Consider the following 21,753-nt stretch of genomic DNA (forward strand, 5'->3'; position numbering starts at 1 on the left):
CACATAAGTATTATTTGCTCGGTCGTGTCTGACTCTTTGTGACCCCATGGACTGTAGCCTGCCAGGCTTCTCTGTCCATGGGATTTCCGAGGCAAGAATACTGGAGTGGGTTGCCATGCCCGCCTCCACGGGATCTTCCCAACGCAGGGATCGAACCCGGGCCTCCAGCATTGCCGTCAGGTTCTTGACCGTCTGAGCCACCAGGGAAGCACATGACATCCATCAAATGTTGGCCCATCTCTTGATGTTTGGGAGACCAGTAGGCCATGTGCTGCTTTCCTTCTGACATTTGAGGAAATGGCATTTCCGAGAGGCTGTCGTCTGCCACACAGTGGGGAAGTGGCGGAGGCAGAAACCTACCCTGGGAGAGCCTGGCAGGAAGGCCTGCACACCCGGGTATCCCCGCGCTCCAGGCGACACACCGCATCCTGCGCGGAGACTGGAGTGCCGCGGCGCCTCCTAGTGGCCACATCTGGGAGGCAGCCTGTTTCTCAACCGACGGGCTTGGTGCCTGCAAACCTCAGCAATGTCTCCAGGGCACTAGAAGTGAAGTCAGGACGACACCCTCGCCCCCTACCTTGTTGAGGGCGTCAGAGGAAGCTTCTGGGAGGAGGCGACTGTTTCTGCTGAGACTGCGAAGTGAGCTGGAGTTAACCAGGTGAAGGAGGAAGGGGAGGGTACACCTGGCAGAGGAAAGCAGCTCTAGCAAAGGCCCTAAGATGGAAAGATTGGTGGGGACTCAGGAAATTTCAGGGGTCCAGGGCTGCTGGAGATAGCAGAGTGACAGGGAGTGTGATGGCTGGGGTAACGGGTGCCAGATTGCGTTGCTTTGGGAGTCTCTGTGAGAAGCTGTATTAAAAAAAAAAAAAGATTATTTTAGGTTCTGTTGGGTCTTCCTTGGTGCACCCTGCTTCCTCTAGTTGCGGCGAGTGGGGGCTACTCTTCTTTACTGTGTGTGGGCTTATCATTGCGGTAGCTTCTCTTGCAGAGTATGGGGCTGGTCCGCTTCTGTAGTTGCAGCACGCAGACTCTAGCCCGGGCTCAGGAATTGTGGTGCATGGGGTTAGTTGGCCCATGGGCATATGGAATCTTCCCGGACCAGGCATCTAACCTGTGTCTGCTGCATTGGCAGGCGGATGCTCAACCACTGGACCACCGAGGAAGTACAAGGAGCAACTGTATTTTTGACCTAAAGTTACTGGGCTCTAGTCTGTGTTGGTACAAGTCCCCTTTGAGCTGTTGGGGGCGACCTGTGAGGGGGTGTGGCCGCTTCCAGGGTGGGGGGTTAGCTGAATGGGACCCCCCCACCCCCAGCGCGTGCGCGTGCGCGCGCGCAGACACACACAAACACAGCCAGGCACGGAAATCTACACAAGACAGAACTTTATTGATGGAGGGCTTCCTGGTGAGGGGGTGTGTGGGCCCCAGGGCAGGGCCTGTAGCACCATCATGGGGGTAGCCTGGATGACGGGGTCCCCCTGGGGCAGGCAAGGCAGAGAATGGGGTGGGTCTTCCCAGCTCTGCCTCCCCCCCGCTAGCTGGTCTGGTCGGGGGCAGGGTGTCAGGGAGGTGGTGCTAATCCCCTCCCCCATAGCGGACATAGATTCCCCCCCCCCCCCCCCCCCAGCTCAGAGTGGAGGGGCAGGGCAGTGCTGCAGGGGGCAGGGCACCGGCTGACCCCCTCCCCACCCCCACTCTTCACAGTACGTATTCCGATCAAAGGCGGGTGTTGTGTAGGGGGAGCTCCCTAAAGGTGGGTGGCAAGAGTTCTAGGGAGAGCAACTGTTCCCAACTCAAGCTTACCCTGGAGGTGGGGGTCTCTCTGTGAACTGGGAGGTGCGCAGAGGAGGGGCCGTGGGCGTGGCCAGCCCCTCTCCATTCCCTTACCGCCCCCCCCACCCCCCCGCCCCTAGTCAGGAGCCCTGCAGGAGTTCCCAATAAATAACTTCCAGCTCCATCTCACCATTCACTCCCAGTTCCTGCCCCCTCGGGCTCCTTCAGGCTGGTCAGCTGCAGGCCTGGTTCCCCCCACCCCCAGCCCGCGCACTCCAGGGCTCGCTCCGAAGGCCGAGCGCCCTCTAGCGGCCCTGGCAGGTTTTGCAGCACATCTGGCGGAAGTAGGCTCTGCTGCAGAACTGAAATTTCAGCACCAGGGGGCAGTAGGCGACCTTGTTCACATCCTTGCACTCTGAAAGGGGCGGGAGAAGAGGAAGGGGAGGGGAATCTGGTGTCAGCGCCGCCCCCCTCCCCCGTAGTGGGACCAATGGCTGCACATCGCTTCCTAGCTTCTCTGTGCCTTGGCTTCTCAGCTCTCAAAGTGGGGCTTCTAACAGTAACCATGTCACTACGCTCTTTGTAGAATTTTGAAAGAGGGTGAAGGTCTGGGGCTTGGACACCGTGTTAAAATCACGAGAAAAGTGTTCCTTTTCCAATTACCCGTTTGGCGTATATAACCCTTGGGGACCTTGAACTCCAGTGTGGTCCTTCCTCTCAGGGTATATATGTGTATTCTGTGTTCAAGGATAGCTGACGGTCTGTTCCTGACAATGGACCAGGGTTCCCACTTAGCAGTCACTGATGTATGACAGAGCCTGGGCTAATAAAGGGCTTCACGTGGATTTAGTCTCTCTCCTTAAGGTGGTACGGAGAAGGCACTGGCGACCCACTCCAGTACTCTCGCCTGGAAAATCCCATGGACTGAGGAGCCTGGTAGGCTGCAGTCCATGGGGTCGCTAAGAGTCAGACACGACTGAGCGACTTCACTTTTCACTTTTATGCATTGGGGAAGGAAATGGCAACCCACTCCAGTGTTCTTGCCTGGAGAATCACAGGGATGGAGGAGCCTGGTGGGCTGCCGTCTATGGGGTCGCACAGGGTCGGACACGACTGAGGCGTCTTAGCAGCAGCAGCAGCTTAAGGTAGTATTACCTCCAGTGAATATATTAACACATACCACCACTCCTCCGCCTCTTGACAGATAAGAAAACCAAGACACAGAGACGGAAGATGAATCCAGGCAGTTTGGTCCCAGTGCCTGGAGTAAGTAACCTATAGCTCTCTATGAAATATACACTTACTTAGGTAGAAAGAGATGGGTATATTTAGAGCAGTGGTTTCCAAGGGAGGCGGTTTTGCCTCCCAGGGGATATTTGGAGATGTCTGGAAGCATTTTTCGGTTTTCACCAATGGGAGGAGGGGTACCATTGGCATCTAGCAGGGTCAGGGGTGCTGAACCATTGACAATGCACAGGGCAGCCCCCAAGACAAGGAACCATCTGGCCCCAAACATCAATAGTGCCTGAGGCTGAGAAACTGACTGAAAGAAAACATCAGGCGGATAATGTAGCAGATCCCTTTCATGGATCACAGCCTTGTCATGGTGAAGGGGTTTGCATAACCATGAAGTTATGAGCTATGCTGTGCAGAGCCACCCAAGACAGGTCATAGTGAAGAGTTCTGACAAAACGTGGTCCATTAGAGGAGGAAATGGCAACCCACTCTAGTATTCTTGCTGTGAGAACCCCATGAACAATTTGAAAAGGCAAAAAGAGAGCCCCCACCGCAGATCAGAAAGTATTCAATATGCTACTGGGGAAGTGAAAGGGTTAGTCGCTGTCTTATCCAACTGTTTGTGACCCTGTGGACTGTAGCCTGCCAGGCTCCTCTGTCCATGGAGTTTTCTAGGCAAGAATACTGGAGTAGGTTGCCATTGCCTTCTCCAGGGGATCTTCTCCACCCAGGGATCGAACCTGGGTCTGCTGCATTGCAGGCGGATTCTCTGCTAGTCTGAACCACGAGAAGCTCACACTGGGGAAGAGTGGAGGGCAATTTTTCCATGGGGTCGCAAAGAGTCAGCCACAACTCAGTGAGTGAACAACTGCAAATGTCATAGGTGGAGATGAACAGGGAGGGTTAGACTCAAGGAGGTAGTTGAACGAATGACCTGAGTTTGGGCCCCCAGAAAAATCAGGTTCCTACAACGCCCGGCACACAGTGGTACCCAATACATGTTGGCAGGCAGGAGATGATGAATGATGGTCTGGAGGTGACAGAGAAAGGGATGTCAGTGTTTGGAGACACTCTAGGGACAAGGGTCAGGACCCTCAGCTCTCCTGTCTATGGCATCCTCTGGACAGGGCCCTCCCAGTGCCCCTAGGCCCCTCAGCCCCACAAACCTTCCAAGCCGTCCCCAGGGGGCGTGCTGTCGCACTTGGCCTCGCACTGCTGTGTGGCGGGTGGTCGCAGGGCCTCGGCGCACTCGCGCGAGGGCTGCCCGGTGTGGCTGGAACAGCGCACGGGGCGCTGCTGCTGCCCGAAGCCGCACTGCGCAGAGCACTGTGGGGAGTCGCCGATGAGCGTAAGCCGGGCACCGCCGCCCACCCTGCCGCCCCTGCCCTGGGTCCCCGCTCGGCAGGGTGCACGCGCCTACCTCACCCCACTCGCCCGCCACCCAGCGGGCCGGAGGGCAGCGGCGCAGGTTGCAGCGCATGGTGGCTGGTGGCTTGGCCGCGGGCTGGCAATGCTCGGGGGGCAGCGTGGCGCGGTGATCTGCGCTCTTACAGAGGACCACGCGGTGGCGGAGGCCCGGCCCGCAGCTGGGGGTGCACTGCAGTTGGGAGGGGGCGTTTCATGCTCAGTGGGCGCCCTGCTTCCCACTTGAACAAGGATGCTGATTCAGTGGGAACGGAGGACGGTATAGCCAACTTTGGACCAATCACGGGGGGCCCACTAGGGCCATTGGGAGTGGGGAGGCGCCTGGTGGGGCGGCGCCCGAGGTGGGGCCACCCCGGCCCTTCCGTGTCTCCCTAGGGAGTAGAGGGTGGGCTGCGGGCGGGAAGCGGCGGCTGACCTCCGACCAGTCGAGGGCGGCCCACTCCGGAGGGCAGGCAGGGCCGTGGCAGGCTTCCAGTACTGGGGGGCGCGGCTGCGGGCAAGCGCTGTCGTCCAGCGCCTTCTCCTCGGCCGCCGACACGCGGCGCTGGCACACGACGGAGCGGCTACGCACGCCTGCATCACAACTGCGGCTGCAGCGCGACCAGTTCCCTACCACCCAGCTGTGGGGGGAGGGGCGGTCTGAGACAGTAGGCAGGGCAGCACCCTGACCACCGGGCACTGGCAGGTCCTCCTGGCTGACAACCGGCATCCTATGGAAACTGGCATCTGAATGCCTGCTGCGCCCGCCACCCCACACACCAAACTCAGAACATCTTTACTCTGGGCCCGCACTGGGGGCAGGGAGCACATCAGGGAGCACCACTGCTCTGAGTCTGACTCTGGGACACCGCTGTCTGCACCTTAGGGAGCCTTGACTCCTCTGATCCCAGGAGCTTGTCGCCCCGGCCCTGCAGCCCCGCCGGCACTCACTCAGGTGGGCAGGGCTCCGTGTTGCAGGCACGCTGCCTCTTGGGCAGCTTGCTGTGGGCGCTGCAGTGGTGGGGGGCCACGGCGGAGCTGTCCAGCTGATTTCGGCACTCTACAGCCTGCACCTGGCTGCCTGGGGGCGGGTGACAGGCCCGCTCAGCCCTGCCTGGCCCAGAAGGTCAGCCTGGTGACCAGAACCTGCCCCGTCCCATCCCACTCCTGGGTCTCACCGCCTGCACACTGGGCTGAGCACTTGGTCCAGGGTGCGTAGTGCCAGGAATAGGGAGGCAGTGCATCACGGGCAATGGGTGCATTGAAGCGGTAGCGGAGGGCAGGCAGTTCAGTTTGGGTCAGTACCTGGGGTCGCAGCGGTGGGGGATGGGGGGCAGGGGAGAATCAAATAGAAGCCAAGTTTGTCCCAAAGGATGCTAACGTCCTCCTGCGCCATGCTCCCAGCCCTGCCGTTACCATGACGATGAGAGATGCATTAATGGGTCCCAGGGCTTCTAGGCTCTGGGTCTGATCCGGCCCTTGTCGGAGCTGAAAGGTGGTTCCGGCCAGGGGCAGGCGGTGGGGCTGGGGGGTCCCAGGCAGCCCCTCCAGCAGCAGGGACTCCTGGTCTCCCTTCAGGGCTGGGGGAATAGCAGAGAGGTCAGAACTCCAGCCACACTGATACCCCCGCTAACCCCCAGTCCTCATTCCCCCACCTCTGGCTCACCCAGGTGACTGAGGGAAAGGTTCAAGTCCTGGATGAAAATGTGGACGGAGCCTTTGGGGATCCAGACGACTTCCTCATACCCTGGACAGGGGAGTTCAGGTGTTACCGGCTTGGTCTGTCCCTGTACCTGCCTGCCCACCCCACCCCCACTTCTGCTCCCTGATGACAGCAGTTAACCATTACTGTGCTAAGTGCTGACACAGAGGCCCAATGTGTCTCTGGCTCTGTGAAGTAGACACGTCATCACACTCACTTTACAGATGACAAAACTGAGGCTCAAAGAGATGAAACAGCTTGCCCAGGTTTTATAGCTAGAAAGTGGTTCAGCTGGGATTTGAACTCCAACTTTCTTACCTCTCAAGCCACTAAAATGGTCCAACCCACCCCCACCCTAAGACAAGCAGCAGGACTGAGCTTTGGGCAGAGGGAAGAGGGTACCATGGGGTTCCTGAGCCACATACGGTGACTTGATGGTTTTAGCAGTCAGAGTCAGGTTGCAGTGGGCTCCATCACTTACGACCTGGATGATCTTGGGCCCCTGTGGACCCTCTGTCCTTGCCCACTTGTATCCCCCATGCATACTAGTTTTCCTGCCTGGACCCCCACATTGTCCCCCGGAAGCCACACTTGGCCTTCAGTGCCTGTTTGGGCCCTTAACACTTTCCCACTCTCACTGCCCCCGAAACACTCCCTGGGGTCTCCTTCCTTCAGCCCAAGGCTGGGAAGCCCTCGAGTTCACCACACCCTGCAGCTACCCTTGCCCCTAGTAAGCTTTGTGGTCTAGCACAGACAGCCCCTCAGGCCCCCTGGAGAGTCATGCGCTTGGCTCCTCAGGATGGCATGAGACCCTCCCATGGGGCATGGGAGAGATTTAGGTACCCACCCCTGGGATGCTTTCAGTGCAAAGGTTTAGGCACCAGAGCCCAAGCCAGTTCCTGACTGTGACCTGGGGCACTACTCCTGAATCTTTTGGGGTGAGCTGTGCCCCCAGCTGCCAAATAGGGGAGTGTGGGAGGGAAGCTGGGCTCTCTCACCAGTCCCAAGTAAGGCTGGGCTGAAGACCCCCTCGATGGTCTCACAGGCACTCCCGTCACCCCCGCACACTCGGCACTTGTCCTCTCGTAGGTCGGAGCCCAGGACACGGTCACAACCTACGTGCTGGGGAGGGCAGCGGTGGGGGAGGGGGAGTCAGGGAGCCGCCTCCCACCTCCAGCCACCCACCTCCCCTGCCCTCTGTCTGGGAGTCCCCTCCACCTTGCACTCGCCGCTGACACAAATGTCCACTGTGTCCGGGCGGCAGGGAGTCCCGTCCACCACAGCGGCTGCCCTCTCCGTGTAGAAGTTGAAGCCTTCTGCTAGGCATGTGAGAGAGCAGGCCTTCACGCCCCCTGGGGGGCACAGCCCCATTAGACCAAAGGCCAGACCCCAGACCCAACGAGGATAGGCAGGCTGCACAGAGGAAGTGGGGGTCCCCACTGTTTAGTTCAGGTACTCATGGGCACTCTGGTCCCTTGGGAGAGGGGCTGCTCAAAACAAAACCCATGATCCTGCCTCCACCTGCAGCTGCCCCCTCCACCTCATGACCTTCTCAGTCCCCCGCTCACCTCCCCGGTACGTCTTCCATGTGTAGAATTTTCCACGAAAGGGTACGCTGTCAAATTCAGAGCACTGCATTTCCCTGAAGTCCTGGGAGCCTGGGGGACAGTCCTGGGGGGCACCAGAAGGAAGAAGTCAGGAGGCCAGGTACAGAATGTGGGGGGATGTAGTTAGGGCAGAGGCCCCAGGGCTGGAGAACTCATGCTCTGAGACTGGAGGCAGGGAAGCCAGGGAGAAGGCCCAAGGGACAGGTGCCTCAGCAATGGGAGTAGGTGACTCATTCAAATTTGTGGGCAAGCTAAGAATGACACCTGGGTTTCTGGTTTCAGACCATGGGGTCTTTCTTGAGAGAGCGGGCCTAGAAGGGAGTCAAGCACACTCTTCATAGTGTGTGGGACTTGTGGCTGGGAGTTTTGGACAAGAGATAGTGGTGCCTGGTCAGAAAGAAATGCAATGAAAACTTGGCCACTGAATTGGCAAGGAGCACAGGGTCAACTCTGGGGCAGGGGTGGGGCTTTGGTGGGGAGCAGAATTGGGCAGTAAAGGGGCCCATTGTGGCTGGAGAGGGTTGTCAGGGCCAAGCAGTTATTTCCAAGTGGGAGACGCATCTACTGCAAATGTGTGAGCTGGAAGGAGCTGGGACCCAGGACGGGTGTGGGGAAGGCCCGGAAAGGAGTGGGTGGCCGCTGCAGGTTCCAAAAGAGATGGTGGCCACCCGGTCAGAGCTCATTGGAAACTGACTTATGCCTTTCTTTCCTCATGTCAGAGGGACCCGGCTTGAGGTCCTGGGGGAACTCGCCTCGGTGTTGCAGGAGCGGTGCCTCCGTCTCTCGCCCAGGCAGTACTTGCCCCCGATGGTCGGCCTGGAAGCGGGGGCGGACAGGAGAGAAATGGGGCAGGGGGAATAGGGGGCAGGGGCCGCCAGCCTCTCCTGGTAGAAGGGCCTGAGGGCTGACCTGGGGCTGTCGCAGTGTCGGCTGGAGGAGGACACGCCGCCGCCGCACGTCCGGCTGCAGTCACCCCACGGGGTCCACGGGCCCCAGGCGCCGTCCACGCCCTCCGGCCGCGACCCGAAGGGGACGCAGACCCGCTTGTAGCACCACTGCGGGTGGGATGATGAGGGGGTGAGTCGGATTCTGCAGTCTCGAGGCCTTGGCGATCATTCCCACCCTCTCCCCAGCCCCACAGCCGGAGCTCTAAGCCTTCCGGGGGTGAGGCGAAAGGGGAAGGATGGAGATGGGGTCCGTAGACCGGGATAGTACAGGGTAATGTTGGGGCGTGGCCTAAGCACAGCAGTGGGCGGAGCTAGTGTTGAGCCAAGCATGCAGGGCGTAGCCTGGGGGGTGTGGCCTCAGACAGGGGGCGGGACCTGCAGGCAGTGGGCGTGGCCAAAGCCGATGGAGGGCCCCGGCGGTGGCCCAGGCCGGTCGAGGCTCACCCCCTTGTCGATGGTGTGTGTTTGGCACAACGTGCCCTCGGCGGCCGGGATGCTGTTGGTGATGCACCGGTTGCTCTTGCTCAGACACCACAACTCGCTGCAGACCTCCTGCGGGCCAAGGTGCCCGCTCAGGCTCGGACCCTCCCTCCCACCTTCCTTGGGAGAACCCAGGAGACCCGCTCAGTGGGGCTCCAGCCTTCCTTTCCTGGGTTTCTTTTTGCAACCACTGGCAGGGTATAGGAAGGGACCTCTTCTCGGGCTATAAGCAGCACTTATCAAACACCTAGTGAAAGTGAAAGTCACTCAGTCGGGTCCGACTCTTCACGACCCTATGGACTATACATACAGTCCATGGAATTCTCCAGGCCAGAATATTGGAGTGGGTAGCCTTTCCCTTCTCCAGAGGATCTTCTCAACCCAGGGATCAAACCCAGGTCTCCCTCATTGCAGGCAGATTATTTACCAGCTGAGCTACAAGGGAAGTCCTATCAAACAACTAGGAGACCCTCAAACTCCCTTAGGCACTATATTCCCCATTTTACTGTGGGAAAACCAAGGATCAGAGAGGTAGGGTCACTTGCTAGAGGTCACATAGCTACTAAGGAGGCAATCTGGATTCTATCCCAGAACTTTAATTGATCGCTGGGTCTATGATCTAATCCCTCTGTAGTTCAGCACCTTCTTTAGAAGCTAAGTCCTGTCCCACCCTTGCGACCCCATGGATTGTAGCCCAAGCCCATGGATTGGGCTTCCCAGATGGCACCAGCAGTAAAAACCCTGCCTGCCAATGCAGGTTAGATGTGAGAGACACAGGTTTGATCCCTGGGTTGGGAAGATCCCCTGGAGGAGGGCATGGCAATCCACTCCAGTATTCTTGCCTGGAGAATCCCACGGGCAGAGGAGCCTGGCAGGCTGCAGTCCACGGGTTCACAAATAGTTGGACACAACTGAAGTGACTTAGCACGCAGGCCCTTCTATCCATGGGATTTCTGGACAAGAATACTGGAGTGGGTTGCCATTTCTTTCCCCAGGGGATCTTCTCGATAGTTCAACTCCTGGCACTTCCCAAGTTTCTAGAAGGAAATTTGGGACCAGCTGAGGAATAAGGAGGAAGGATGCTGGATTTCTTTTTAGAGTGGGCAAAGCAGCCCACCTCAAGAGCTGTAGTTCTGAAAAATCCAAGCTTGATGATGGCTCAGGTCAAGGGCCCTGCCTCTAACTTTTTATTCCCCCAGCAGGTGGTTCTTATTGTTTCCCCAACCTAAACTGGGGAAGCTCCGCAAAGTTTTAATCTATGAAAGGTTGAGAGGGGATAAGGCCAGGCTGGGTCTGTGTGGAAAGCTGCTCTAGTTCTCCCAGTGAAAAAATCAGCCCATCTTCCTGAGTCTTACTTGGGCTGGCCCAGACCCCAGCATCCCACTCTGGTACTCTTGCCTGAAAAATCCCACGGACAGAGGAGCCTGGTGGGCTACAGTCCAAAGGGTCACAAAGAGTTGGACACGACTGAGCGACTAAACACACAACACAAAGACTCTGGCAGCAGGTCCTGTCCATGGCAGGAAGCTGGATCAGTCCCAGGGAGCCATTCTGACCCTTTAGGTCCAGGTTAGTTAATATCCCTGGACAAGCCGTACTGGGTTCAGGTGTGGCCAAATCTGACCTTCTAGCCTACATCCTGTTCATTTCCCAGAGTCTTGCCTCTGAGACGTGGAAATCCTTCTTGCCTCATTTTACAGTCACATGTTATCTTCTCTTTGAACCTGATCCTCCCAAGCTTCGAAGATTTGGGATTGGACCCATCAATGGCTGTAGGAAGGGACGTTTCCTGTGTCAGCCTCTGAGAGACAACTGCACACCTATGAGAAGCTTACAAGGTGGTCCTCAAACTTGCTCCCTCAGAGGATACCTCTCATCTAAAGACTCAGCCTGGGGCTTCTCTGGTGGCTCAGTGGTAAAGAATCTGCCTGCCAATGCAGAAGTCATGGGTTCGATCCCTAGTCTGGGAAGATCCAACATGCCTCGGGACAACTAAGCCAGTGCGCCCCAACTATTGTTCCCGGGAGCCGCAACTTCTGAGCCCGTGTGCAGCAATCACTGAAGCCCATTCACCCTAGAGCCTGTGCTCTACAACAAGAGAAGCTCCCTCATTGAGAATCCTGGGCACTGCAACAAAGAATAGCTCCTGCTCGCTGCAACTACAGAAAAGCCCGCACAGCAATGGAGACCCAGCACAGCCAAAAAATAAATAACTAAATAAAATTACTAAAAAAAGCAAACCAAAAACACCTCAGCCTGGTTTTCTGGCTTCACTTGGGTTATATTCTCCTGGCCATTTGTTAGGATATGACAGATCCCACTTCTGACACCTCTTAAGAGAACTGCCTATTCCAGCTCTGTTCATCACCTTTTTGCAAGGAGGTGCCATGGTAAGAAATGAGTCCTGGGTCTCATTTAACTCTGGGAGACTTTAACTCCCCCACCGATTTGCAACACATTCCCCTCCTCTGGGCCTTGCCTGTAAGATGGGCCTTGCCTACATATGGCTGAGAGGCATGGGACGACAGACTCAATACGAAAGGGCTTGCACAAACACCTTGTTACGGAGTAATAAAGGCCACAACTACCTCCGGACCATGCCCCAGGCCCAGCTCTTTACACGTATTAACTGAGTTACATGTAGTCAGTTACTTATCCCTTTGCCAGGAGGGCCCAGAAGATGTTCCTTGGAAAAATAAAAGGAAAAGTCTGTTCAACATACAACCAGCAATGGTCCGTGCTTGATAATTTGGCACTTCCTCCACCTCCCTACCTCATTATAAAATTTGGATTCAGAAAAAAAGCTTGACTCAAATACCAGCTCTGCCATGTTCTCTAACTGTGACACTGGGTAAGGCATTCCTCCTATTCCTCAGTCCCTCCCCCTGCAATGTGTGGCTGTTAGGATTGTCAGGAGTTTAACTGAGATGATAGGTATGGCATGCTGGATCTGTAGTGGGTATTCAGTAAGTGTCTGCCACCGATGTCACAGTTAGGACACCTGGGACATAGCAGAGGCTCAAGTGGCTTCTGAATTCTTTAGGAATTCACTAGAGGCAGCCAAGTTGGGTAGACTTGGGTGGCAAGAGTGGGTTAAATATAAATGGATCAAGGGGCTTCCCTGGTGGTACAGTGGTTGAGAATCTGCCTGCCAGTGCAGGAGACATGGGTTTGATCTCTGGTCCGGGAAGATCCCATGTGGCAGCTAAGCCTGTGTGCAACAACTACTGAGACACCATTCTAGAGACTGGGAACCACAGCTACTGAAGCCCAGGCACCTAGAGCCTGTGCTCGGCAATGAGAGAAGCCACTGGAACCAAAAGCTCACAGACTGCAGTGAAGAGTAGCCCCCGCTTCCTGCAACTAGAGAAAGCTTGCACACAGCAACAAAGATCTGGTACGGCCAACAATAACTAAATAAGTAAACTAAATCTTTAAAAAGATTTAATGGATTGAGGGTTTCTTTCCCTGTCTTGCACTAGAATAAAGTGAGGCCTTTTAACACCTCCCTGCTCCCTGTTTTGAGTTGACATGGTCTCAGCTTGGACATTCAAACTGATCTTTTTGAGTCTTAAAGATGTGAAGGGCTGTGGCTGGGCTATTTGGGGTGAGGCTGTAACGAGTTGGGGAGCATGTTCAGGGAATTGGGGAAGGTGGGCAGGGGAGGGGCAGGCCCTAGATGAGCCGGGGGTCCCTGGTGGCTGAACAGGGAAGCCAGTGGGGCACCAGTTTCTTGGGAGGAGCTGGGAGGGCACCCTCAGCTTGCTTCTCTTTGGGTGGAGGGGGCTTCGGGAGCTGAGCCTAAGCCTCAAGAAAGAGTGGGGCGTGATCAGGAGGCTCAGAGCTTTTCCAGCTAAGGACTGGGGCCAAGAGATCTTGTGAACCAGTCAGCGGGGGATGCAGGGAATGAAGACAGGGCGTCCCTGGAAGCCTCTGTCCCATTTTTTTGCCAAGTGGGGAAGATGGTTCATCCCCTGGGAAACTATTGCCACCAAGTCTGGATGTTTGGTTAAAAATGGCCCCGTTAGGGATCTTGGGAATTTGGTCCTGCTGCAACAGAAGGGGTACCCCCCAGGTTCTCCCTAGCTCAGCCTCCAAAACGGGTCTGGAGAAACAAGGGGATCCCATTCTTGTCTTTGAGCACTGAGACTGCGTGTGACATTGGTATAACCCTCCCATCCATCTCTGTCCCCGAACCCACCACTGAGGCGCACATCCCTTCCCAGCTCTCCCATCCCCACCCCCTGTCCCCATCCCACCCCTGACCCTGGTGGTGGCAGGCCCCCTCCCCTCCCAGGAAGGAAAGCAGGAAGGCTCTCTCTACCCCGTATTTACACTGACGCGATTTGACTCCATGCTGGAAGCGGCACTGCTCATCTGCGTCATAGGCTTGGCCAGGGGCCACAGTTGGGTACACGAAGTCCTGTCTGGGGGGCCGGTTGTTCAGGCAGAGCCCCAGACCCGAGCTGTGGAGAGAAGAGTGCAGCTGTCACACTGGAGGGCTGCAGGCCAAGCGCACAGGGGCCCCTGGGGAGCATCCCTGAGCATATCACCCTCCTCAGAGGCAGCCCCTCTCCCCCCCACATGAGTGTGCGACCCTGGGCGGGACGGGCAGGCGGGCAGGCAGATCCTCACTCCAGAAAGCTGGTGATGTAGTCACGGCTACAGGAAGACCACACGAACGGGTTGGTCTTCATGGTGATGTGAGCCGCCATGAGCTTCGCTGGGTCCTGGCCACGGGCCCCGCAGCTGTTGCCCACGCCGTCGTGGTTCATGCCAAACCTGGGGACAGGGGCAGCGAGCAGCTCCGCCAGGTGTCGGGCGACACTACCCGCTCCTCCTGCCCGCCGCCTCCCGTGAGCCAGCCTCACGTGTGTCCGATCTCGTGGGCGATGGTGAAGGCCGTGGCCAGGCCGATATCTTCGTTAACGCTACAGCTTCTCTCTCGCTCGCACATGCCGCCCACAGGGGCCAGGCCTGGGGAATGGGCGTGGGCATGGGGTGGGGCTGGGGGCTCAGGGCTGTGTCTGTCGGCTCTGTCCCCTCTGCCAGGTCCCCACCCCCACCGGGCCAGTGTCACCCAGCCCACTGCCTTCAGAGGCGCCTGAAACCCAGGGGACCCGGGTACCTAGGGTGCCGCATGGTTTGTTCTTGTAGATGCAGATGTCATAGCTGTGGGAGGAGATGAGGGAGTCAGGAGGCTGGGCTGCCTCCCTAAGGGCCGCCCTCCCCCACACCCGGCCCTTCTCACGGTTGAGTCCTGTCCCTGAACCGAAACCTCATGCTCTTCTCCCAGCCAGCCTTGGAGATGCTGGGGTGCATGAGTGGCCAACTGAACAAAGGACAGAGCGAAGGCTGCGTCACTGCCCAAATAGACCCCCACCTGCCTCCCCACATTCTCAGGCTCGCAGCAGCCCCTCCCCTCCCCTGGCTCCCTGACAGGGCGACTGGACAGTCCTGGCCTCTCTCATCTCGCAGCAGAAGTGAGCTCTGCTTGGACCTGGGCAGTCCCCTGGGCCATTTGCTCCTCCCCCGGTCCCTCCCCCACAGAAGGCCCCCCGGAGCCTTCCTCGCCCCTCACCGCGTGATGAGCACTGCCGTGTCATGGTTGGCCACGCCGTTCTCCGGAATGGCATTGCCATGGCCGCTGCGGTTCACGATGGACTTCTGCCACTTACAAAAGCTGTCCAGGGACTTCCCGGCGTGGTGGGTAATCTCCAGGGTGGGCTGAGGATGGACAGAGTGAGGTACGCGGGTACCAGCCACCCAGGGGGCAACGCAGTCAGTGCTGAGTTCTGTGGTGGTGGAAGGTGGCGGAACCTCCCCCTCCCCCGCACCTGGTCCTCCGTGAGCAGGATGAGGCGTGTGACCAGGATATTAACGATGTTTCCCAGACTCGAGTCCTGGAAAAGTTTGGCAACCTGACCTCCAAGAAACAAGAGAGACCGAGTCTTAAGAGGGGCCCAGAATAGGAGACAAAAAGAGAAACGAGGACAACAGCTTGTATCGATCAAGCGCCTACTGTGTGCTGGGGCTCAGGCTATGCCTGCTGCCCAGGTCTTCACAGGAGCAGGTATTAGCATTCCCATTTTACAGGTAAGCCACCCAATGCTCAGAGAGGTCAGCAGCTGGTGGGTGCTCAAAGTGGAACCCCAGTCTGGCTAAGCCTGCCTGCTAGCGTTCGCCTTTCCGACTCGAGCCCCCAGCTCAGCCTGTCTGCTTGTCCTCCATCCTCGATGCCCACCCAACAGCTGCCTCTGCCCAGAGGCGGCCTGAAAGATGTGCAGATCTGGCCTCATTCCATACTGTCTGAAGGCACCAATTTGAGCATCACCACTGGAAAGTGGATGTGCGGAGGCTGGAAGCTCTGGAGACAGTGGTCAGAGAGAAGGAGGGAGTGGTCAGAGGGGAGGGGGATGACGGAGGCCCCTCTGTGCAATGACTGGAAGCCCTGAGCTATCACCATCCCGTGTGGAAACTCCCCAGAAACCCTGGCAGATTTGAGGAAACTTGGAAGCCCAAGGAAGGGAGGCAGAGCCTGGGCAGAAAACAGTGGGGTTAGGCATGATATTATGTCTACATAATAGGTCATCTGTCTGTGCTAAACTTTCTCTCTTCCTTTTTTGCTTCAGTGGAACAACAGCATCACTCATCAAACCCTGACTACGTGCCAAGTTGTCTAGCTGTCTTCCCTCCCACCACAGTTTTGTGACAGGTACTATTATAATCCCATTTTACAGAGGCAGGAACTGAGGCTCAGAAAGGTCCAGAGTCTGGATCAAGATCCAAGATGGGTGCCGACTCTGAGTGTGAGTCAGCCAGCTCACCTTGTATGAATTTACAGGAAGGCGCTCGCGTGAGCCTTGCATGCAGAGAGATGCACGCCCATAAGTGTACTGCTAACCTCAACAAGTACCTGCAAGCTGCCTGTTTAATTTTATACAACAAACAATTATAGGGTAAGTACTATGAGTTAGGTGCATCTGTGAGCACTTTAGCAATTCACTGCATCCATGAAGCCTTATGAAGTTGGTACTATTATTAAACCCATTTTACAGGTGGGTAAACCAAGGCAGAGGGGCAAAGTAGCTTGCCCAAGGGCACACAGTCCAAGATTGGCAACGCTGAGATTTAAGGCCAGGTTGGCTAGCTCCTGAGTTCATGCTCCCAACCACCGTGCTAGGCTACTTGTCATTAACAGGCTTTCTTTCTGACTCACCCTGTCCCCTTCCCATTCTGTTTCACTGGCATTTGATCAGTGATGGGGGGATGGTGACAGCCCTTTTCCTGACTCTGGAGGTGGGCTCCACATTTTTGGGGGTCCATGTCCAGGGAGGGGGAGGCACTTACAATGTTCATGATGGCCAGCACGTACTGTTCCACGTCCCGGCGCCCGTGGTAGGCCACCATCATCTTGTCAGCCACCACCAAGGTCTCCACGTAGCGCTCTCGGCTGACGGAGCGCTTCAGGCCTGGTTGGCCACGCTCTGTTTCATTCCCGAGGGGCCGGGCAGGTGGCGGTTTCAGGGTGCGCAGCCACCATGGCCGCCCCTTCCACGGTTTCTCATCTGGATGGGCAATTTCTGGTCATTCTGCTGCTTGTTCTAGCTGTCCAAGGCCCTGTCTGACGGTTCATCTGGCTGCCAAACACCTCATTCTTTTGCTCTTGGTTCTACAATGGTGAGGCTGCCCCACTGCCTAACTCATTGGTCGAACAGCCACCCCAGCATCCCACAACAGTCAACGTGACCACGCAGCTTCCCGACAATTCTACTGCCCAAATAGAGGTTCTACTGCCAGAACTGTGTGCTGGTATGGCTCCCTGGCCTTCTGACTGGGCAACTTTTTACTCACCCTGCAGCCCAACTGTCTGGCTGTAGAATAATTCCCCTGCCTGACAGTCTTTTCTGACCAGCTGTCTCACTGATCATCCAACTGTGACACCACTTTTCTGTTAGTACAACCCACTGTGGTTGTGTGTCTGCCACGATATGCTACTTTGAGACTCATATATGCAACTAAAAACATTCCAGTGGTTCTGCATTTTCACTGGACAGAGATGATTTTTTTTAGCTCTATGACTATCCTGGTGAATCCTTGTTGTCCAGCTGGCTCCCCCAGTGGTTCAAGACAGTAAAGAATCTGCCCACAATGTGGGAGACTTGGGTTCAGTCTCTGGTTCCGGAAGATCCCCTGGAGAAGGGAATGGCTACATACTCCAGTATTCTTGGGGCTTCCCTGGTAACACAGATGGTAAAGAATCTGCCCGCAATGTAGAAGACCTGGGTTCGATCCCTGGGCCAGGAAGATTCCCCTGGAGATGGGAAAGGCTACCCACTCCAGTATTCTTGCCTGGAGAATTCCACGGACTGAGCAGCTTGGCAGGCTATAGTCCATGGGGTTGCAATGAGCTGGACACGACTGAGCAACTAACACTTTACTTTCTTTCCCATCCCCTAAATATCTGATGTTATAACTGTCCCCCTGCACATCTGGTTGTAAATCTGATCTTCCAAACGGTGGTTAAGTTCTCCTGACATTTTCCAATGTGCAACTGCTCCAGTATCTGCTACGACTATCCCGCTGCTTCACTGTCTGATCAGATGATAATCCCACAGACGGATGGTTTTACCGCACCTGGCTGGCTATCTGGCTGCCTTTCTCACTCACTGTTGGGCCACTCGACTCTGGAAGTGACAGATGGGCTGTCCCACCGCCTACTGCCCTGCTGACCATCTGCATTGCTCCCTGCGTGCAGCTGACCCTCCAGGTGGAGGGGTGCCGGCATGCACCTCTATCTTGAGGCACAGTATTGTGCAGGACCTCTGCCCAGCCCCAGACAGACAGCTGTACCTCTCACTCCACAGGCTGTGTCCAGGTGAGGGTGACGCAGAGAGGAACGCTTATATACCACGTGGGGGCCACTCTCTTCCGGTCCCCGGTGCCCCTTGGGCCCCCCTTGCAGGGGCTCGATTAAGTATTCTTCTTCATCTGCCACAATCAGGCCGTGCTGGGGGTTGGGAAAATGGGACAGAAGGTTCGGTCAGGTTCTGGTTTCCAGGACCCCTGGGACCCTATCTCTGTCATTATGATTTCATTCCTTCTATTTTACTTGGTTTACATTGCTACTGCCTTTTCAGTTTCTTCAGATGGGTGTTCAGCTCATTAATTTTCAGCCTGACCTAAGGCTACACATTTTCTTCTAAGTACTGCTTTAGCTGCATCTTAAAATAGCTAATCCTCTTGGTTAGCTCAAAATGTTTCAACAACTCCCCCTGAGGGGGACTTCCTGGTGGTCCAGTAGCTAAAACTCTGGATTTCCAAGGCAGGGGACCCGGGTTCGATCCCTGATCAGGAAACTAGATCCCACGTGGAACAACTAAGAGTTTGCATGCTGCCACGAGAGACCCAGCATGCATGATGAAGACTGAAGATCCTGTGTGCTGCAACTAAGACCTGGCACAGCTGAATAAAGAGAGAAAGGAAGAAAGAGAGGGGAAAAAAAAATTGGAATTAAAAAAAAAACCCTGTCACTGTGATTCCTTCTGTGACTTATATAAGTGTTTTCTTAACTCCCAAGCTTGCAGGCATTCCGCCCTATCTCCCAGAACCCTCCACTCACCAGGCCCCCGCAGGTGCTGATGGCCACGTGGGAGCTGCTGGCCTGGCCCTGCAGGTGGCCTGCGTAGAGGCAGTGGGGCCGGGCGGCCCTCTGCCAGGCCAGGCCTTCTCGAGTCCAGTACTCCACGGACACGTGCCCCGCCAGGAGGCGAGGGCTGCGGGTCAGGTTTAGCAGGAAGTGGGTGCTGGGTGCGGCCACCTTGTAGAAGAGACGGGACTCTGCTTGAGGTCCCGTGCCCCGACGCTGCCTCCGGGGGGCCGGGGGCGAGAAGGCCAGCAGTGCCCCGTTGTGGTCCACTCGGGTGGGGAAGGCGATCTCATAGCTGTCTAGACTGGACAGGAACTCATCTATGGGTGAGGGTCAGAGGCCTGGGGTGGGCCCCGGGAAGGAGCCCTGTGTCCTGCCTGCTCGGCTGCAGGGTGCGTGAGGCTAGCTTCAGTGGCCCCTGAATCTGGGTCACTGGCCGCAAGACTCTGGCCTCACCGACCCCAGGGCCTCCCCACCCCCCATGATCCCCGTTCAGTTCCTACCGCCACCCCCCACCCTGGGTTGGGCCTACCTTGAGACCGGAAGGCGTGTGTGACCTCGAATGCGAGGCCCAGCCCCAGGGCGAGGGCCCAGTGGAGGATCTGGCAGGCGGGAGCCATAGAGGCCACGTGTCCACATGTCTCTCCCCAGCCCCGGCTGCCGGCAGCCCACGCAGCGCTGCCTTCCCTGTTCACAGCCTGGGCAGCATCACCGGCTCCTGGGAGGCGAAAGGGTGGGGAGCTGGGTCGGGGGGGGGCGGGCCCTACTGCCGGCTGGAGCAGTGCCAAGGTCCCTTGCCAGGTGGACAAGGGCGCCTGTAGCCAACCCTCTCCCCACTCCAGGTTTGAAGACTGAACGCATCTCTAGCTCAGTAAACTCCCTCCCTTTCCCCCCCACGCCCCCAGCATCCCCCTTATCCTCTTAGGACAGCCGAGGATCTTGACTCCACGAGCACCTACTATGTGCTGGCTACTGGCCAAGCACATTCAGCTCCACGATAACCCTTAGGATTCATTCATCAGGTGGTGACTGTATAATATAGGCTTCCCTGGTGGCTCAGGCGATAACGAATCTGCCTTCAATGCAGGAGACAGGTTCAATCCTGGGGTGGGAAGATCCCCTGGAGAAGGGCATGGCAGCCCACTCCAGTATTCTTGCCTGGGGAATCTCATGGACAGCGGAGCCGGGTGGGGTACAGTCCATGGATAATATGAATACAGTCCCTGCCCCACTCCCCCCTCAACCCATGGGACTCAGTCTCCCAGGAACAAGATGACAGACCAGTAAATGAAGAGACACATGATTCAGATCAGGGCATGTTCTTTATGAGAAATAACCGAGAGGCTTGGAAGTGGAAGTGGGAGGATGAAGAGACAGGAGAGGGTGTGCCAGGTGGAGGAGCAGCAGGGGCAAAGGTCCCAGGGGCAGGGAGGAGCTTGGTGCGGACCCACGACCCCGAGGGCCAGCGCAGGAGGACCACAAGGGGAGAGGGGGACTGGCCTGGGACACGTGAAGGTTGGTCAGCGTGCATTTTCAACCCAGAGATGACCCAAGGCCAGTGCCTGGTGCCCCTCCCACCTTGGGTGAGGGGTCCTGCCTTGGGAGTCTCTGCCACGGGTAGCACCACTCACCCCACCCTGCATCCTGGTCTCTGTTCCCGTGACCTCTCCTCCACCCTACCCTAGCCTGGCCCTTAGTGCCGCTTCCTCTCATTCCCGATTCTTCCTCGAAGCTCCAGGCCTGCGGGGCAGGTCTGTTTCTCCAGCATCTACCCTGGGCCAGCCTGCCACAGACACCGCTCGGGGCCACCGCCCGTGCCAAGCCCTCCACCCCCTCCTGTCTCCGCCCTCCTCCTCTGTGCAATTTCCCCCTTAATCACACACTGTCTTGTTTTCTTTGCAGCCTGGCCAAGTCTGAGAGTTGATCCCCAAACAGGGCAGTTCAGCTCCTGAGGGATGAAGCCAGATAGATGCTGACTTAGAAGCTGACCTCTCCCCCTCTTCTGATTGGAGCACCCCCCCAACCCAGTGATGGGGAGCTCACTCTCAGCCTTTGTGTTGCTCTTTTCAGACAGGCTGATGTTTACCCCAGGGGTTTCTTTTTCCCCCTCTTGTTTACCTTATGGGGGCTTCAGTTGGTGGCGCGGTGTCGAACCCTTGTGTGCGGGTCCCTCTGGGCCTCAGCGCCTCTTCTGGGAGCCTGGACAGGGTGGGAAGGGGCAGTGAGGAGAGCGGAGCTGGGGCTGCAGTTCAGGGGTCACTGAGGACACCTTCTCCCCAGCCCTGGTCACCCTCCTTTGGGCTTTCATCCTCCCTTGGTTCCTAGCCCTCGTTCCCCCCAAGTTCCCTCCTCCCCCACTTCGGTCCCCCTCTCCCACCCCACCCCCATCTCCTCCATCCCTGACTCGCTCTGGGATTCAAGCCCTCCCTGTGTGTGGGTCCCCTAAGCCCCTGCCTGCCTGAACCACCTTGCCATGTCCAGGTGGCAGCATTCTCACTGCAAATGAGGCTGGAGCCGCTTGGCCTTCCCCCAGTCCTGTCTCTCTCCTCCTCCTAGCACTGCCTGGCCTGGTACAGTCCTCATCTCGTTCCTCTGAAGCTGGGCCCCTCTCCCCAGCAACCTCACCGGCCTCCGGTGCCTCCAGCTCAAGGGGGTGTAGTGGAGAGGGTAGAGGACCCAGCACTGGTGATGGGTGGGGTGGGGTGTGGGTCGGGAGGAACCTGGAGGCGGGCACAGGTACGAGGTGTCTACCGGGGGAGGCCAGCCTCTGCAATGGGGGGACAGCCTGTGGGGGCATGAACAATTGGCTGCTCTGGAGCAGGGAAAAGAGGAGGCCTGGGGACAGGTAGAGGATTCCTGAGCCTGATCCTCTAGGGGTGGGGGCAACAGGGGGTCAGCAGGGGGTCTCCCCCAGGCTGCATGTGGGGGGTGATCACTCGTCTGCTCTGCGACTGG

The 21,753-nt window shown here is 57.2% G+C and overlaps 1 protein-coding gene across 1 annotated transcript; it reads right to left on the bottom strand.

Moving 5' to 3' along the window:
- Positions 1-1,997: 1,997 nt before the first annotated feature.
- Positions 1,998-20,941, bottom strand: ADAMTS10 (ADAM metallopeptidase with thrombospondin type 1 motif 10). The gene is made up of 25 exons (XM_068979655.1): positions 20,917-20,941; positions 19,331-19,516; positions 18,772-19,118; positions 18,003-18,159; positions 16,500-16,717; positions 14,987-15,070; positions 14,731-14,876; positions 14,278-14,321; positions 14,021-14,126; positions 13,785-13,931; positions 13,474-13,615; positions 9,114-9,221; positions 8,632-8,777; positions 8,475-8,538; positions 7,684-7,786; positions 7,334-7,467; positions 7,114-7,237; positions 6,080-6,160; positions 5,830-5,993; positions 5,592-5,718; positions 5,365-5,494; positions 4,850-5,054; positions 4,430-4,606; positions 4,176-4,335; positions 1,998-2,188 (listed from the first exon to the last, which is right to left on the bottom strand). Exons 2-25 carry the CDS (start codon positions 19,416-19,418, stop codon positions 2,079-2,081), a joined length of 3,312 nt encoding a protein of 1,103 aa, XP_068835756.1. The 5' UTR covers positions 19,419-19,516; positions 20,917-20,941; the 3' UTR covers positions 1,998-2,078.
- Between the last annotated feature and the right edge of the window lie 812 nt (positions 20,942-21,753).

This window comes from Capricornis sumatraensis, chromosome 9, assembly GCF_032405125.1.
Source record: "Capricornis sumatraensis isolate serow.1 chromosome 9, serow.2, whole genome shotgun sequence".
NCBI lineage: Eukaryota > Metazoa > Chordata > Mammalia > Artiodactyla > Bovidae > Capricornis > Capricornis sumatraensis.

What these genes read in the sequence shown, in the direction of transcription:
- ADAMTS10 (XM_068979655.1), bottom strand. Translation starts at nt 19,418, where the DNA reads ATGGCTCCCGCCTGCCAGATCCTCCACTGGGCCCTCGCCCTGGGGCTG. An exon ending in GCCCACGAGATCGGACACAC is followed by an intron (nt 13,932 to 14,020) that starts GTGAGGCTGGCT and finishes CCCTGTCCCCAG; the next exon opens with GTTTGGCATGAACCACGACG. An exon ending in ACCGCTCCTGCAACACCGAG is followed by an intron (nt 7,787 to 8,474) that starts GCGAGTTCCCCC and finishes GGTGCCCCCCAG; the next exon opens with GACTGTCCCCCAGGCTCCCA.